General features: G+C 43.1%; 1 protein-coding gene across 1 annotated transcript in view; it reads left to right on the forward strand.

Annotated features, from left to right (window-relative positions):
• ADGRF5 (adhesion G protein-coupled receptor F5) overlaps positions 1–18,041 on the forward strand; it is a gene marked incomplete at its 5' end in the record, with an annotated part of 31,139 nt that extends 13,098 nt beyond the window's left edge. The window contains 12 exons of the mRNA XM_075707746.1: positions 851–1,084; positions 2,580–2,744; positions 2,877–3,095; positions 3,338–3,556; positions 4,745–4,897; positions 5,477–5,673; positions 9,033–9,212; positions 10,668–12,032; positions 12,935–12,976; positions 13,073–13,132; positions 16,763–16,847; positions 17,962–18,041. Of these exons, the coding sequence (XP_075563861.1) occupies positions 851–1,084; positions 2,580–2,744; positions 2,877–3,095; positions 3,338–3,556; positions 4,745–4,897; positions 5,477–5,673; positions 9,033–9,212; positions 10,668–12,032; positions 12,935–12,976; positions 13,073–13,132; positions 16,763–16,847; positions 17,962–18,041 (2,999 nt within the window). The remainder of the gene's footprint in view (positions 1–850; positions 1,085–2,579; positions 2,745–2,876; positions 3,096–3,337; positions 3,557–4,744; positions 4,898–5,476; positions 5,674–9,032; positions 9,213–10,667; positions 12,033–12,934; positions 12,977–13,072; positions 13,133–16,762; positions 16,848–17,961) is intronic.
• Positions 18,042–18,584: the final 543 nt, after the last annotated feature.

Raw genomic sequence — 18,584 nt, forward strand, 5'->3', positions numbered from 1 at the left:
CATTTTGCTCGGAGGAGTTATCAGGGGAATCACCATGTATTATCAGAGCTTTGACTCAAGCTCCCACTCAGTTCTTCTCTTTGGACCATGAATTTTACATTCAACTTCAAAACGGGTAGCCTGTGACCAGGTATTTGGGCACACATATGCAAGGTAGGAGTCATGGGTCCAAACTTCTTTAGGCTAAGGATGCCCTGAACCTTGGTGTCTCCACTCCTATGTAAGTAGCCTACTCATTTGACTATCCCAATGGGGAAGGGGAACCCACGTACCTAAAGTGTGAAGGAAGTTTGGAGCTCTGATTCCCGATTTCAGAAGGAAGCCTGGCTGCATCTAGGAGACAAGTGCCTGAGAATGTGTCTGATAAATACTCTGCTCTCTTTGGCAGTAGCTTCTGAGCAGCTTATGTGCCTACACTCAGAGTGCCAGCTCTTGTGGAGCCCACCCTGGGCACCTATCTCTCACCCATTCTGTGTAGGAACCTTTTGCACAGTCAGTCTACATTCTTACCATGACATCTTGCTGCCATGTGGACTATGGGCCATATACAGATCCCCAAAACATCAACTCAGCCAGATTTTAAGTATTTCAGTCCCAGAGTGTTGGTGTCTTCTCAGGTACCCATCAATATTGAAGCTGCCTAATTTGGATACCTTTGGCACCAGGAATCTGCAGAAAGCATACTGCAGATCACCTGAGGGTACATTTTGATTATCAAGTAGCAGAGCCACTGCAGAGCAGGGAGATGTGAAAACTAGGCGTGGAAGTAGCTCCCAGCTCCTAACTCCAAATGTAGAGGAAAAACAGCAAAACATGTTCTCAATGCTAAGATATCACCTTTGCTTTACAGGTTCCTATAGGTGCACTTTCGAACAGAGAAATGATTTTCACACACGGATATACAAGGCCACGAAAACAATAACAGTCTCTCCACTATCCATCACTGCAAACTTAAATAACATCGATGTTATATGCAACAGTCCTGAAATGCAGACAAACAGTCCTCTGCTGTCCTGTTGCATTGACAGACACTTACCATCACTTACTGGTGACTGGAAAGTAGATGGAGCAATCAGTATTACAGGTAAGATTAACAAAAGATCATCTTTCACCCGCTAGGTTTGTTCGTTCTTCAAAGATCTCCTCCTAATTGGCTACCTCAAAGGCCAAGTCCTAGGATTAATACGGAGTATGCTCCAAAGGGGGGGTGTGGGAAGGAAAATGGATGGACAGTGTGGTACAGACTCCATATGTGTTGCACAGGTGCCAGTGGGATTTTGGGCATCTCCATGCACTGTGCAGACATTGATCCATAAAACTGTGCCATCCCAGGTGGAAACAGCTGCCTGGACCAGCATCATACCAACTTTTTCCAAAACACTTTTTTCTGGAAACAGCTGCCTGGACCAGCATCATACTGACTTTTTCCAAAAAACTTGTTTCTGCATTGTCTAGTTTTGAGAGCAAGGATGAGTGCATCAGTCTCTGCTACTGTCTCCAGAATCACCCTTGGGATATGAAAAGCTTCTGTGTACCACATATTGAGATTTGGCAACTAAGAGAGGCAGGTGTACACTTGGAAACAGCTGCACCATAGCTAAATACTGAGTGCATAGTTTCCCTCTCCAACTGTAGTTGCGATACATCACATGCCAGTTGAGTCAGTGGCATCCCACAAGACTTTACTTATAATATGGATATAAAGAGTTAATAAAGCGCCAAGTAAATGTGTTACAAAGAGTTACAAAATAACATCAATAGAAACGCTCATAAATGTCTATGAACCTCAGTAATAAACAGCCTATTGCCCTCAATGTTTTATGGGTATGGATTAACTGTTTATTGTTAACTGTTTGTTATAAATGAAATTTAGCAGAAAGCAGGACAGCAAAATGAAAGCAAACCTTCAGAGCTCATGTGCACAGTCGTTTCCACAGAGGACAGGTACTGGTGTGCAGCAGTGGTTGCAGAGAGAGGGGTGATCCTGGCCTACTGTAATGAGCTGTTTTGCCCTTGATTCCCTGTGGTCAGGCTTTCCCCCAGAAACTCTGCTGTCATGCCAGATGCACTTTCAGCTGCACCATGGGACAGCTTTAGTGGGGTTTTCCCCTTATAGGTAAACGCGCAGTCTTAGATTTAAAGTTGAATGACTGTCAAGTACCTCCAACTGTTTATTTCAAAATAAGAAAACAATAAAATCTGCAGTATTTACTCCCGGTTTACTTATCTTACTCATCCTAAATATCACAGATAATGAGGTTAGGCTGAACGAGAATACTCTTCATTTTGGCTTATCCTGAGGTATCCAAGCAATGTTGTTGCTCTCAGACAGGTTTTGGCAGGAGGTGCCCAGTACCATGCTGAGAGCCATCTTCAGGCCTTTGGAAGACCACTGTGAGTGTTGCCAGAGTAAAAGATGTGAATGAACTTCATCAACGATGACTTAAAAGTGCCATGCTGTCAAAGTTTACATACAAACCCACAAGGTCTTCTTTAGCTAGAGTGATTGCTTGTGTTTCCCAGAGCCCAGGTATTTTTGGACATCCATAGCCCTTCAAGGAATGTTTATTTCTCTTTAGGAGTCTCCAATTTCAGTGAAAACTGCACTGACTACAAGCTCAACATCAGTCAATCACTATGTGCACCTGAGAAGTCAGGTACAGTGACGACATATACATGTGAGCTGCAGACTGGACATGGTGCTAGGCGCAGTCAAAACATCAGCGTGACGTACTTCCAGACAGGTAAGAGTCAGGTAGCATGTAACAGACCATCAGCTTTTTAACATGTAGGTGGCCTCTGTGGCACACGTCGTTTGCAAGCAAATGATTATAAGTGACTCTCAATAATATGACATTTATCTTGTGTTGTCTCAGCCCATGTAACAATATCTTCAAGCATAAGCGCATCAGTTTCTGAGGGATATGCATTCAATCTAACGTGTGAAAGTGATGTGAGCAATTATGACAGTGTCAGTTGGAAAATCCAGTCTGGAAATAACACAACAGCAGTAGACTGCCATATGTGCGTCAAAAATAGCAAATTTCCAGCCACGTCTGTGCTGTCAGTGAAGAGTGCCACACAGGACTGGAACGGTGAGTGAACCTGGTTTGTATTGACTACAAAGGCAATGAAATCTCCATACCAGATCATTTACATGCATTCCCTAGCCCTGCCACAGTAAATAAAAAAGAGTTAAAATCATAACTACTGGAGGACAGCAAGACATGATGCTGCCTACAACTCTGTACTTGTTCAGTATTAGGGCTCATGACCATGCAAAAGCTGAGGAGCACCTCTGTTGACTGAGACATGGTTTTTGTGTCACTTCTTTCAGGCACCTACATCTGCACATTCTCCCAGAAGTACCTGGAGAGTTCTGCCAATATGACAATCGAGGTTATTTCCTCGCTTCTGAAGCAGGACATCCTGATAGACCCCATTACAGCACCTATACAGTGCAAAGTGCAACAAGCCCTTCAGTGCTGCATAAGTGCTGGCACCATGGAAAGTTACAATGTTACATTCATGGTTCAACAATATGAATTTCCAGTTGGTAAGAAACAATAAACTTGCGAATAACTAGTTGCACTATGTGTCACAACCCAGTCCTTGGGGTTTTTTTTTGTTTTCAGTTAGGTCTGTGTAACCAATTCATGCTTACTGCTATTTTGACAACCCACAAGTACTCCTGAGAGCGTAAAAAAAGGGTAATGGACTTTTTTCAGGATGGTTGCTATGCCTGGGGATCATGGTTGAGATTAATAGAAGAGCAACTGAAGTCACTGCTGTAGTGAAAAATACATAATAGGTAAATTCAATGTTTGGCTTGGCTTGCCAGGCAGTGAGAAGTGAGCATCCTCACCATTGTTCAGATTAGAAATTGCTGAACTCCATTTATTTGCTTTTATCTTCCACTCTGCCACTTTTTTGAATTGAGTATCAAGGAAACATTATTTAAGGAGATGATCTAATAATTAATGAAAAATATATAATAACACATTAAGAATGCAATTCAAAGAACTACTCTATTTTCTTCAAGGATACAGGTAACATATGTTTAACAGCACAAAAGCCTAAGCTTCTATGTCCTCAAATTTAGGGCAGTTCTGCAGCTTCCCTGGCATGTTTTTATATACCAGAAGTTTTCAAGTTTTTAACAAAACAGTTAGTTTGAAAAAAAGCAAAGAAGAGCTACCTAAACTAACCCAGGAAACACGCAGGAGTGCAAAAACAACAGGGTGAAGCGTAAAGCAGGTGGAGACTGAGGGGTCCTTCGGTGGCTGAGAAAAATGCCTGAAGGGATTGCAGTCAGGGACCCTGAGGCGCAGGCGTATTGAAAAGCATTGGGAGTGTGGTACAGATCCTGAATTCAAAAGAACCATATAAGAACATCAAAAAAGTATCCTAGCCTAAATGAAAAACCTGTGGTAAAAGCAGAAACAGGAAGAGTATTCTCCAAAACGTTTTCTAAAGCAAATTTTGGTTCCTGCACAGTAAAAGAGAGCTTGGGCAGGATTTGCTCATACACCAGTAATTGAAAAGGTACTGATCATGCAGCAGGTGCCAGAAGATTTATTAGGTGGGGAGTAAGAGACAGAGATCAGCATACAGAAAGGAAGCTTTTCCACAATTTTTTTTTTCTCTAGGACCCACAGAAAAGAAAGTTTTGCAGAAGCTTTCTGCTGTCTGCTAGCTGACTGACCCCAAATCTGTGTTAACCTATTTTAATCCTTCCATACAGTAAAAAAGAAAGACGGAAATTTGTTTTGCTACATGTACAATTACACAGAAACAGAATGCAGCAAAGAGAAAGAGTTCACAGCATATTGCAAGTTTACTAACCGCATTGGACAGGAAGTCAACAGTGAAAATATAAGTCTGCACCTCATACCTGGTAAGAAAAAAGTTACTATTTAAAGCTGTTAAATAGGAAATTCCAGTATCTTTGTTAAATCAGATGCCATAAATTTCTCACTGGTGACACCTAACAGGAGCAGTTTTTGCTAACCAAGAATTTTTGTTCCTTTTTTTTGACAGGAAATTTTGAAATATAGAGGAAAATATCAATTTTGCTGCAATTTTAAAAAATAAATAGACAAGAAGTTTTGTCTTCACTGTATTTGACAGTGGTCCCAGTACGTTCCCAAGCAGTTATAGTTCAGCCATCTTCTGTCCCTACTTTCTTCTGGTGCAACCTGCACCACCAAGCTTTGTCTCTGGTGTTAAAACATGGTCATGCAGCTCCCAGCTTACACCAACAAAAAATTATTATCATTATTATGATCATTATTCCAAAAAATTCGGACTGCAAGACATGTACACCTGGAAAGGTCATAATTAATGAAGAGAGCAAGCTGAAATCCTAACTAATTTAAAGAACTCTGAACTTCAGGAGGTCACAGATTTGATGGGGGTAAATTATTAATCTCCCTGCTTCCTAGTTTTCTACCTCTATGTCTTTTTCTCAATACAGATAATAAAGTTTCCTGCTCAAACAGCTTGGGCATTGGAATAGAAGGGGACATATTAACAAAGCCATGCTATCAGTCAGCTATTCCAGATGGTTTTACCCAAGGCAAGAAAATTTACAAGTGCTCCAGCAAATCATGGGAGCTTGAAAAGGATGAATGCCTGACTGCACCAATAAACAACCTGCTGACTAGTGCCATGGTAATATTTATGAGTTTTCTAGAGGTTGGGGTGGGCACACAGGAGAAAGCAAAAATTTTTGTTGGGTGTTTTTTTGCTTAACATAATCTAAAATATATGAAGTGTTAAAGAATCAAATATTTAATTAAAAATTAAAATTAAAAAATTAAATTAGAAAAATTAAATTAAATTAGAAAAATTCAATTAAATTTCTGGGTGATGCCAAGCGGAGGGGCAGCAAAACTGTTACTATGGACTTCCGGAGGGCAGACTTTGGCCTGTTCAGGACCCTGGTTGGGAAAGTCCCTTGGGAGGCAGTCCTGAAAGGCAAAGGGGTCCAGGAAGGCTGGGCCTTCTTCAAGAAGGAAGTCTTAAGGGCGCAGGAGCGGGCTGTCCCCGCGTGCCATAAGACCAACCGGCGGGGAAAACGACCGGCCTGGCTGAATAGGGAGCTTTTGCAGGGACTCAGGGAAAAAAGGAGAGTCTACCGCCTTTGGAAGAAGGGGCGGGCAACTCAGGAGGAGTACAGGGATCTTGTTAGGTCCTGCAGGGAGGAAACTAGAAAGGCAAAAGCCCAGCTAGAACTCAATCTGGCCAATGCTGTAAAAGGTAATAAAAAATGCTTTTACAAGTACATTAGCAATAAAAGGAGAGCCAAGGAGGATCTCCATCCTTTGCTGGATGTAGGGGGGAACATTGTCACCGAGGACAAGGAAAAGGCTGAGGTACTTAACGCCTTCTTTGCCTCTGTGTTTAACAGCCAGACCAGTCATCCCCAGGGTACTCAGGCCCCTGAGCTAGAGGATAGGGATGGGGAGCAGAATGGAGCCCTCATAGTCCAGGAGGAAGCAGTTAACGACCTGCTACACCACCTGGATGCTCACAAGTCTATGGGGCCAGGTGGGATCCACCCAAGAGTGCTGAGGGAGCTGGCAGAGGAGCTTGCCAAGCCACTTTCCATCAGCTATCAGCAGTCCTGGTTAACCGGGGAGGTCCCTGATGACTGGAGGCTTGCCAGTGTGATGCCCATCTACAAGAAGGGCCGGAAGGAGGACCTGGGAAACTACAGGCCTGTCAGCCTGACCTCAGTGCCGGGAAAGATTATGGAGAGGTTCATCTTGAGTGAACTCAACAGGCAAGTGCAGGTCAACCAGGGGATCAGGCCCAGCCAGCATGGGTTCATGAAAGGCAGGTCCTGCTTGACCAACCTGATCTCCTTTTATGACCTGGTGACCCGCCTGGTAGATGATGGAAAGGCTGTGGATGTCATTTACCTGGACTTTAGCAAAGCCTTTGACACCGTCTCCCACAACATTCTCCTTGGGAAGCTGGCAGCTCATGGCTTGGACGGGCGTAGTCTTCTCTGGGTAAAAAACTGGTTGGGTGGCCGAGCCCAGAGAGTAGTGATAAATGGTGTTAAGTCCAGTTGGCAGCCGGTCACGAGCGGTGTTCCCCAGGGCTCAGAATTGGGGCCAGCCTTGTTTAATATTTTTATCGATGATCTGGATGAGGGGATTGAGTGCACCCTCAGTAAGTTTGCAGGTGACACCAAACTGGGTGGGAGTGTCGATCTGCTCGAGGGTAGGATGGCCCTGCAGAGGGACCTGGACAGGCTGGATCAATGGGCCGACGCCAACTGTATGAGGTTTAACAAGGCCAAGTGCCGGGTCCTGCACTTGGGTCACAACAACCCCATGCAACGCTACAGGCTTGGGGAGGAGTGGCTGGAAAGCTGCCTGGCCGAAAAGGACCTGGGGGTTGTGGTAGACAGCCGGCTGAACATGAGCCAGCAGTGTGCCCAGGTGGCCAAGGTGGCCAACAGCATCCTGGCTTGTATCAGGAATAGTGTGGCCAGCAGGAGCAGGGAGGTGATTGTCCCCCTGTACTCAGCACTGGTGAGGCCGCACCTGGAATACTGTGTCCAGTTTTGGGCCCCTCAATACAAGAAAGACATTGAGGTGCTGGAGCGTGTCCAGAGAAGGGCAACAAGGCTGGTGAAGGGTCTGGAGCACAGGCCTTATGAGGAGCGGCTGAGGGAACTGGGCTTGTTTAGCCTGGAGAAGAGGAGGCTGAGGGGAGACCTTATCGCTCTCTACAACTACCTGAAAGGAGGTTGTAGCGAGGTGGGTGTTGGTCTCTTCTCCCACGTAGTTAGTGATAGGACGAGAGGAAATGGGCTCAAGCTGCGCCAGGGGAGGTTTAGGTTGGAAATTAGGAAAAAATTCTTTACGGAAAGGGTGGTCAAGCATTGGAAGAGGCTGCCCAGAGAGGTGGTGGAGTCTCCATCCCTGGAAGTGTTCAAAAAATGGGTAGATGTGGCACTTTGGGACATGGTTTAGTCTAGTCTACCCTTGATTGGTTTAGAGTGGACTTGGTAGTATAGGTTAATGCTTGGACTGGATGATAGAATCATAGAATCATAGAATCATAGAATAGAATAGAATCATAGAATCATCTAGGTTGGAAAAGACCTTTAAGATCATCCAGTCATTAATTAATTAAGATCATTAAGATGATCTTAAGGTCTTTTCCAACATAAACGATTCTATGATTCTATGATTCTAAAGAATGATCAGCTATATCCACACAAGTCAGTGAAAGAGGCTAGGTGCCCTTCTCTGGCCCAGAGCGCATGTGGCACTGCATGGCAGGCATGCGTACACATGAACGCTCTCTCCCCCAGACAAGGTGACCTTATTCACAGCGTCCAGCGGGCGCATTCACTGGCCTGGGGTGTCCCCTGAACCATGCTCAGGCCTTGCCTCGGTGAACGCTACTTGGCACAAGCCCAAAGCATGCTAGAGAGTACACTAACAACAATGCAGTAGGGACAACTCCGGGCCACAGCCCAACCTCAGACCCAGGCCCTGTTTAGCATGCCCCCTCAGCTACTACACTTCACAGATAGGTGTTGGGCCTCGGGTTTCAGCCTAGGTACCCTATCATAGTGCTCTTCACTTCTACAAAACATCCAGAGTTGCCCTTCTCTCAGTGAGGTGAGATGAGAACAATTATCCTTCTTTCATCAAATACTTCCTATCTTTATTTTAGTAAATTCGACACAGCAAGGTCCAAGCAGAGGTACAGCTACTCAAGTATGTATTAACTTGCTAGATTGCTCCCTCACATGATTTGGGCCCAGGTCAACTATTTTCTCCCCCAAAATTCCCAGGAGCAGTCTGCAAGTTAGCACAGCTGAGAGACCACTCTCAACAGGCAGTTAGGATACCCTGTTCTGGACAGGCAGAGTTGAACACCACCAGCATGTCTAGAATGATGCTAGCTCTGTTTATTTTACTAGTACAAGGGTAGCTATTATGAAGAGGATCAAGCTCCATGCAAATTGCACACATGTGATGTCCTGTTATCTTCTGTTCCAGTCCTTGGTCAACAGTCCTAATTCAAAAGCAAAGCTACCTACCTACCTTGCAGAGCTTAAGAAAAAGACAGAAGAAGAGCAAAGCAATATAAGCAGATCTCCTGCAAACCTAGATGCAATCATTACCATCCTGGATATGGTCTCCTCTATCCCAGCAAATGCAGAGGAGCTCACTATTCAAGTAAGGTTTTATTTTAAGTCTTACCTATACTTATCAAGCCCTTTGGCTCCTTTTGTCACAGAGGACGACATTCTCCCTGAAGAAATTTCACAGTTAGGTAGGGTCAGGAATGGAAAGTATTAAGGGAATGAGATGAAATAACAGCAAAGATGAAATGACAGCAAAGACAAAATGACAGCAAAGATACAGAAGAGTTTATGGAAAGTCAAAATGTTGAAGACAAGGAGCCTATGCATGAAAGAGACACTGCTGTATGCTTAGCAACTAGAAACCTCTAGGGACCCATAAACATCTCTAGCATTCTAAGCTAGAGAGAAGGACAAGGAATAATGGATGAAAAATTGGACATGAGCCAGCAATGTGCGCTTGCAGCCCAGAAAGTCAGTTGTGTCCTGGGCTGCATCACAAGAAGCGTGGCCAGCAGGTCAATGGAGGTGACTCTTCCACTCTGCTTTTGTGAGACCCTACCTGGAGTACTGCATCCAGCTTTGGAGTCCCTAGCACAAGACAGACATGGACCTGTTAGGTCCAGAGGAGGGCCACGAAAATGGTCAGAGGGCTGGAACACCTCTCCTGTGAGGAAAGGCTGAGAGAGGTGGGGTTGTCCAGCCTTCAGAAGAGAAGGCTCCAGGTAGACCTTATTGCAGCCTTCCAATACATAAAGGGGGCTTATAAGAAAGGCAGAGAAAGACTTTTTTACCAGAGCCTGTAGTGACAGGACAAGGGACAATGGTTTTGAACTGAAAGAGGGTAGATTTAGGTTAGACATAAGGAAGAAATTCTTTAAAATGACGGTGGTGAGACACTGGAACAGATTGCCCAGGGAATTTGTGGATGCTCCATCACTGGAAGTGCTCAAGGTCAGGTTGGATGACCCTGCGCATGGCAGGGAGGTTGGACTAGATGATCTTTAAGGGTCAAAACCATTCTGTGATTCTATGATTCTATGAGTAGGAGCAGAAATAGAAAAAAAGGTTGAAATAAGGATAGAGATCAAGCAAGGAAAATTAATTAGATGTTAAAGCAAATGAATGGCAAAACATATCTTAGAAATACTTGCAAACCTTGATTGTGAGGTACAGAGGAAAAGCACTGCTCTTCTGAGCAGAAAAGTGTGAAGAGACTTGATGTCTTGTAGCTGAAGAAACCCTACATGAGAGAGAGCAAGAAATCAAAGATAGCATAAAGGCTAAGAAAGAAGGGAAAGAAGGCTGGAGAAGAAAAAATACTAAGTAATATGTAAAAAAAAGCCACGCAGCACCACTTTTGGAAACCCTAACTTGAAAATAGAGCATGCAGAGAGTTAGCCCCTGAAGGTTTCACATGGATTGAGCAAAATAAGAAAATGGTGGGCTTTTTCAAAAGTAATTTCTAGGACCATGCAGAAATTACCATCAGAAACAACAATGATTTGTATGGGATTTCAGTAACAACATTATTCTGTTGTTGTTCCAGAATTTCCTCTCCACAGTGGACTTAATTGTTGCTGATTCCACAAATAAAGTGTGGGAAGACCTGCATAAACAGAAGACAAACAGAAGTTCTTTGCTACTGCAGTCAGTAGAAAAATTTTCCCTGCACCTCCAACCAGTTAATAATATCATTCCTTCTGTCTTTGCAAACACCCTTCAGCTACAAGGTATAGTTGTCACAGAAAATAACACAGATTATAATAAGAACTTCATCAGTACAGAAAACCTCACAGCTAATGTGTTTATTGGTGAAACTGTAATTCAGACTCTAACCCAAAATTCAACCATTGTCAGTGTGATGTCCTCAAAATTTGGACATATTTTGCCCCAGAGTGAGTCCGAGTATGTGAATGGCTTAGTGATAGCAACTGTGAGCAGCAACAGAAACCAGAAGTTCAATATTAGCATGACCTTTGCAAAGAAAAACTCATCTCTAAAAACGCCCCAGTGTGTCTTTTGGAACTTCGCGCTCAACAACGATAGAGGGGGCTGGGATACTCATGGTTGCATACCCACAGAAGCAGAAGATTATGTCAATTGCTCCTGCAATCACTTGACATCATTCTCCATTCTGATGGCACCTGGTAAATACTCCCAGGTAATCTTTGAAGATTATATTACCTACATTGGCCTGGCCACTTCAATCTTGAGTTTGGCGGCCTGCATTATAATTGAATCCTTAGTCTGGAAATATGTGACAAACACCACAACCTCCTATATGCGCCATGTCTGTATGCTCAACATAGCTACATCACTCCTGATTGCTGACATTTGGTTCATTGTCACTGCCTCTATCAATGACCAAAACCAACAGATGAACAGAGGTATCTGTTTTATGGCCACCTTCTTCATCCATTTATTCTACCTATGTGTCTTCTTCTGGATGCTCAGCCTCGGACTCATTCTTTTGTACAGACTGGTCTTCATCTTACATGACACAAGCAAGACCACTCAGAAAACAGTGGCATTCTGTCTGGGATATGGGTGCCCCTTTGTCATTGCAGTCATCACCATTGCTGTCACACTGCCAAGGAACAGTTACACCAGAAAGGATGTCTGCTGGCTCAACTGGGAGGACAGCAAAGCTCTCTTGGCCTTCATCATACCTGCCCTGATCATTGTGGCTATGAATTTGTTCATCACTGCAGTCGTTATAATAAAAATACTGAGGCCAACTATTGGGGATAGGTCAAAAAAGCAGGAGAGGAACTCTTTGTTTCAAATTGGCAAAAGTGTGGCCATCTTGACACCACTGTTAGGCCTCACCTGGGGATTTGGCCTTGCCACTATCTTCAAAAACAGCCATCAAGCTTTCCACATTCTCTTTACTCTGCTCAATGCTTTGCAGGTGAGTTACACATATGTATGGTTTTGTTTCCTCTATGACCATGTAACATGTAGTGACATTCCTGCAGTGCTGTGCTTACACATCCTTATTCCCAAAGGGCTCTTTGGGAAACCCATTCCAGGAATTCAGCAGTGTTTCGCATTCTCAGCTGCCTTAACAGATGTGCCTTACAGATAAAGCTGACATAAATTCCAACTTTGCCAGTAGCTTTGGGAAGAACTTAATTCCTGAAGGTCAGGAAAATAGCCCTGTTATGTTCACATGGGCAAGCTTCAGCATGTTTGGTCTCATTTACAGTGCATCTGGAGGCATCATATTATGCTCTTGTGGGTTCAAGTAATAACCAACATGAAAGTCACCAAGAACAGCTGAGTAGTACTAATAATAAAGAGAAGAACTGACCAAATTACACATGACTGAGAGTTTTCAGTTAGCACGATTTTTACAACAACATGTTTAGGTGGCCAGTAGGATCCCAGTACAATGGGATTTCTTAAGGACACAATAATTATAAATACTCTGTCTCTTAAGAGTCACCTCAAAATTGTATGCTTCAGACAAAACTCACTTGCCTTTTATATTGTGAGCCTGCTAGCTTATCTGGGGAGCGTAAGCAGGGCATGTCTTCCATACACAAAGGTCCCTTCTTCCAAATATGTTTAGTGCTAGCAAACTATCTGTGTCACTTTTGTAGACCAGAAATACACACAGTTTAAGTAGGCCAGGCCTGGAGAACTCCTACCTCATCAGCAGTCCACTATGTGAGATGCAGTTAGAAAAATGCCCTCTATCAAAGAGTTCGGAGTTCAGATAGTCAACATGGACAATGTTTGAGATAATTATGAGGTACTGCAATTAAAATGTTGGTGTTATCAAACTGCATGTAATTATCTGTCTCCTAGGGATTATTCATTTTGGTGTTTGGGACTCTCTGGGACAAGAAGGTAAGAATTCAAACTATTTCTTATATTATGTGAAAGTACTGTTGGAATTTGAACATAATTGTATTTACTGATTGATTTTTTTTAAAAAACAAATAGATACAAGAAGCCCTGCTGAAGAGGAATTCAATGTCCAAATGGAGTTCACAGCAAACAAAGGTTAGATCCTTGACCTAAGAATGTATGTCAGAGTTACTGCTGAATAGTCTAACATTCTCCAAGTGTCTTTTAAGTCGAATGCACTTCATATTCTGAATTATTTATTAGAACTAGTCAGAGAAAGATAAGACACTAACAATGTAAATATGAATATACCCCCTTTTTCAAAGTTCATTATTTCACATATAATTGGTAAAAAATGGTGGACATTTGTTCTAAATTCCACAAGAAATAAACCACAAAATGCAACTGAAACTTTAAGTTAGACAACAGAAAATTTCAGTGGCACCATTATTCATTCACAACCTAAGAAAAATGCAAAGGGAACTTCTTGGGGAAGATGCCCTTCAGCTATGAACAGGAAAGGATGGAGATATTGCGACTTGAACTCATGAGACAAGGAGTCATGTTAGCCTCCACTCTATGCTGGGAACAGAAAATGAGAGGAAGTATGAATCTTTTGTCAAAATCATGTCTACATGTGGTAAAGACTCAGATTTCAATGAGCAAAAGATAGAACATAAATGAATGTGGTTCGGGAACCAAGTGTCCTGGACACACTCCTAGAACAGGAAAGACTTGAGTTCAATACCCAGCAGATTCCTGCATTTAAGACAAAATATTCAGTGCCTAAAAAAAAAGAAATAATGTTGCAAACAGGGACTAGATCCTTAAGGAAGATCCTGGAAGGCTTCTCTCCCATCCGCAGAGACTTTTTCTGGACCCATGACTCTGGCACTCCTCCCTGCATTGAAGCACAGCTTGAATGGGTGTCTGGAAATGCCTCTGCTAGAGATAGGCATTCGCATTAAAGGGTGAAACCAGTTCCACTTCCATCTTTGAAAGAAAACATAAAGTTTGCACAGTGCCTCAGGAAAATGACTGCTGAGGAATACAATTAGGACAGAAATGCAGGCCGTTCTGCTGATCAGAGATGTCACAGAATCATGGAACAGTTGAGGTTGGAAGGAACATCCAAAGATCATCTATTCCAAACCCACTGCTCAAAGCAAGGTAAACTAGAGCAGGTTGCTTACGATATAGTCCCATCAGGTTTTCAGTGTCTCTAGAGCTGGAGAATCCACTAACTCTTTGGATAAAAAACTGTGGTGTTTTGCCACCCGCAGCATAAAAAAAAGCTTTTTCTTATGATTAAATGGACTTTCTTCCATTTCAATTTGTGCACCAGAGATCAAGACTGAAAAAAATTACTCAGTGGCTGTTTGAAAGGGTAAACCAGGGCTCAGTTGCTATAAGCTACTGGGCAGCCATGGAGCTAGAATGTCTTGTGTCAGCCATGTGTCTGCTCCCTTCACACCTTCTGATCTTTAGCAGATCCTGGTTCCTCCCTCCCTGTGTCCTTCACCTCCACAGGTCTCATGGCACCATAGGCAGCATTATTTGCTGCTGGAATTAATCTCAGCGTTGTGTAAGAATCATGGCTTTTTAAGACTAAATGGGATGTACCTACAGTGAAACCGAACTCCTTTCAGAAAATCATTTTCCAGTTTTCCATGAAACAGTCTCTTAGGACTGACATCTCAAACACGGGTCCAACTGTGATTTGTGAGATGATTCACTGTAGCTGCATGTTTACACAGAGTTTATTTCTCAAATGATCTTGCATGTCGCTCAGCATACCTATGGGCAGTTACCACCCTCCCACCCCATGGTCAGGTAGAGCTCAGGGCCATCCATGTCCACTTGGGTTTTGAGTAGCTCCAAGGATGGAGACTCCACAATCTCTCTGTGCAGCCTTTTCCTGTGTTTGACCACCCTCACAATGAAAAAGTTTCTTCTTAAGTGGGATTTCCTATATTTCTACTTGTTCCCACCGCCTCTTGTCCTTTCACTGGGCACCAGCGAGAAAAGTCCTGCTCTGTCTTTACTCCTTTCCAGTCAGACTGCTCCCAGCATATCTTGGTGCATGGGGGACAGGGACAGGAGGACTTGGCATTTCCCTTTGCTGAACTTCATAAGATTCCTGCCATCCCATCTCTCCAGCCTGTTGAGGTCCCTCTGAAAGACAGCAGACTCATCTGATCTATCAGCCACTCCTTCCAGTTTTGTATCATCTGCAGACTGGGTGAGGGTGCACTTTTCCTATCGTCTATATCATTAATGAAGATGTTAAAACAGTATTGGACCCAGTACTGACCTCTCTGCATGTCCCCTCCAGCAATGTGCTGAAGGCCTGGGAGGAGGCAGCCTGTGATTAGCCAGGCAGAGCAGTGCTGTAAGTTTTAAGTGCTCCAACCATCTGCCACATTCAGATCTTGTGTCAGGACAAGACAGGAAGGAGGCAGTTTCTGTCTCACATTTCTTCATTTAGGATCCCCAGAATCATCCCCTTGTTTTTTTTTTTTTTACTGGTGCTCCCAAGTATTCCAGCATTTTCTGCAAGAGGATTAACCCTGGGAATCCAGGTCTGGGAGCACTTCCTAATGCATTTTTAAAGCACCGTTCTTTCTTTCTGGCTTGAAAATGACATCTGCTTGATGGGGTGCTATTCTGACTGTGGGAAAAACTCCTTTTTCCAGGAAACTGGAAGGAAAGAATAAATGATACAACTATCATTAAGCATGTCAGTTTCTTCATTCCCTCTTGTACTGACACACCTAGCAGAGTAAAGTAGAGAGAACAAGTTGTTAAGTCTTGGACCCCAATTCTAAATTCCTTTTCAGACAAAATCTCCTGGGCCAGGCACTTGCAGCTCTAGCTGACACTGTGGAAGCTGCCCCAGGCAGTAGGAATTGGTATATTTCCTTGGCAGTTCTGCTGATAAGGAATAAATAAAGAAAGATCAAAGTCTTTGATCAAACTTTTTAGATGTGATTCATTTACCTTCTTCCTCTACCACCTTACGATATAGGTGACAATGCACAAAACTGCCTAATTTCCCCCACTGTGGTGCAACCTAATGAATAGAGAGGGATTGAACAGAGCAAGATGTGTTTTCCATACTTTTTTTTAAGGCATCTTTTGGAGGAATCCCATTAAATTCTCAGACCACTCCAGAATCAAAAAAAGAAACTTCATTTCAGCAGCAAAAAGTTTCTTCCTTCCCATCTGGACTGTAGAGTTGTGTTCCAATGCCCTCTAGTGTGTCAAGTTAAATTTGCCTCTGATTATCTCAGGCTATTGGCCTTCAACAATCATAGAATCATAGAATCACAGAATCATTTAGGTTGGAAAAGACCTTTAAGATCATTCAGTCCAACCATTAACCTAACATTACCAAGTCCACCACTAAACCAATTAATCATCCATTAGCATATAAATCCTAGCTTTTCTGGCTACCTTAATGGATATACTCCTTCAGATAAGGGACCAGAACTTTGTACTGTCTGATATGACAGACTCTGGAGCCTAAGCCATCTTCCCCAACCAACCGTTAGAGACAGGTTGGTTGTGTCCTGTAGTTTCTTTTAAAGTTGATCTCCTTCATCACCATCATAAACATGCAAATGGGTGATTTTGATGCCTCACAAACATCTAACTTGCTCCTCTGTGGATTGCCTGCTTGTACTACTGAACAACATTTTATTGTAACCTTTTTTTTTTTTCCCCTCAATGTGGCTAAAAAGAAAGTTCTAAGCTTTTGACAAAAAGCAATTTTCCCTCTTACAGTCATCCTCCCTGATCCTGGTGACGCCAATGCTTGCTATGACCTATCCATTTTCAAGACCCTTTAACAACTTACGTGGGAAAGCAGGTAAGTGACAACAGATCTCTCCTACTGAAGCACAAACAAAGTTTTGCCTGTGTTCTCACTCTCAGGGTCTGTCTATCCTGATATCAACCTATTTGTCTATCCATCCATCCACAGATGGTATTGCAGCTTCTAATACAAAGGAACTGTAATAAGTCATTGGAATCACTAGCATAATGTCTCATGATTGTAGCATAATGCTAGCAGTGTAATTGTTTAACACTAAAAAAAGTATTGGATGGTGGCATGTTTCACCAGTCCTAAATCCCACTAACTGAGCTTTGTTTTGAGCTTAATGATACCATGACACAGTGCTCCTCAGTTCATTTACTGTTCATGTACTTTTCACCACCTTGGAGCTGTATCTCTTCAAAGGTTCTCTGGCAGCCATTTTATGGACGTCATCATTTCAGTTATGACTTTATTTTGCAAGAAGCATTGCTGAAAATATGAATAATTTCATTCCTAAATGTGTAATCTTTGCATCCAACCATTGTTCAGAGAAGATGGTGACATTTGGTCAAAGTGGGATATGAAGGAGTTCAATGTATGCAAGCAACTGCTTTTTAAGAGTCTGTTTATTAGTTAGATAATGAAACAAGAAGTTGCTCTCTGACTGTGCTACAGTAAGTTTACAGGAGTACACTAGCCAGATACAGAGGCCTCCCACCACAAGAATGAGATATGCCCACAACTGCCTTCCATGCTGCTGCCACCTGAAACTCCCATATTATTAGCACTCCCTTCCACACTCTGCTTGTGGGCTCTGTGCACCTGGGTCTTAGTTCAGAACCTCATGGTCACAAGAGGGAGGGAGCTGGGATTCATCTAGATGTGTCCCCATGCTCAAGGAAGACCAGTAAGCCCCTCCATTTGTGTGAGTAAATTACAACCCTATGGCATGATCGGCAGTTCAAGCTGACATATCCTGGCTGTGTCACCGAACACATTGATTTCTGTGGTTGCTTGTGTTGCTGTAATCCAGGTAGTATCAGGGCTGCAGACCAAGTCAAAGCCACCTGGGTCATCAGGACAGGTCTAACTGTCCTTACTTTGGCGTGTCAACATGTACCAGGCTATCTGTCCTTATGTCTAACCACTATGCTTTCTTTTGCAGGAAAATACAGAGTGTCTTCTTCAGAGCCATCCAGCTCTTTCTCTGAAAACACTTCCAAGTCATATTCTTTGCTTAACTGAGGCACTGCAAATGCTAAATCATGTAACTCTGAAAGGACCTCTGCCCTTTCCAAGACACACACAAAAAGCACCTGTGAGTCATCAAGAAGTGGACTGCTTCACTTTGACTAAACTGTGCCTTGGTGCATTCTTCTGGATTTCTGGTTAATGTGTAAGGCAGGAAGCTTTGAGAGGTGGAATTTTACAGGGGCTGCCAATCCCAGAAGATGACAAGGTGTTTCAAACTCAGAAGGATTTGAAGGCCTTCAAGTGCTGGAAAAGACATTGGCAGTAAAGAATTCTCAGCCTTTAAGAGGGTGCTTAGCACTATGCAGTACTGAGCCATGAATTCTAGTGCTATACTTAGCTGTTGTCCAGTGGCTTTAGTATTTCCCCTATCAACTCTCTGAATGATTCCGAAGGCCTGTGTAGCTACACAAGTACCTCATAGCTTCTCTCCTCATATTAGAGTCTGGAAAAGGCATAAGGTATAGTGCTCTCCACTTTCTATTTAAGACTTTCTGGAACCAAAGATTCACAACTGAGAAGGTCCATTTCAGATCT

This window comes from Pelecanus crispus, chromosome 3, assembly GCF_030463565.1.
Source record: "Pelecanus crispus isolate bPelCri1 chromosome 3, bPelCri1.pri, whole genome shotgun sequence".
NCBI classification, from domain to species: Eukaryota; Metazoa; Chordata; class Aves; order Pelecaniformes; family Pelecanidae; genus Pelecanus; species Pelecanus crispus.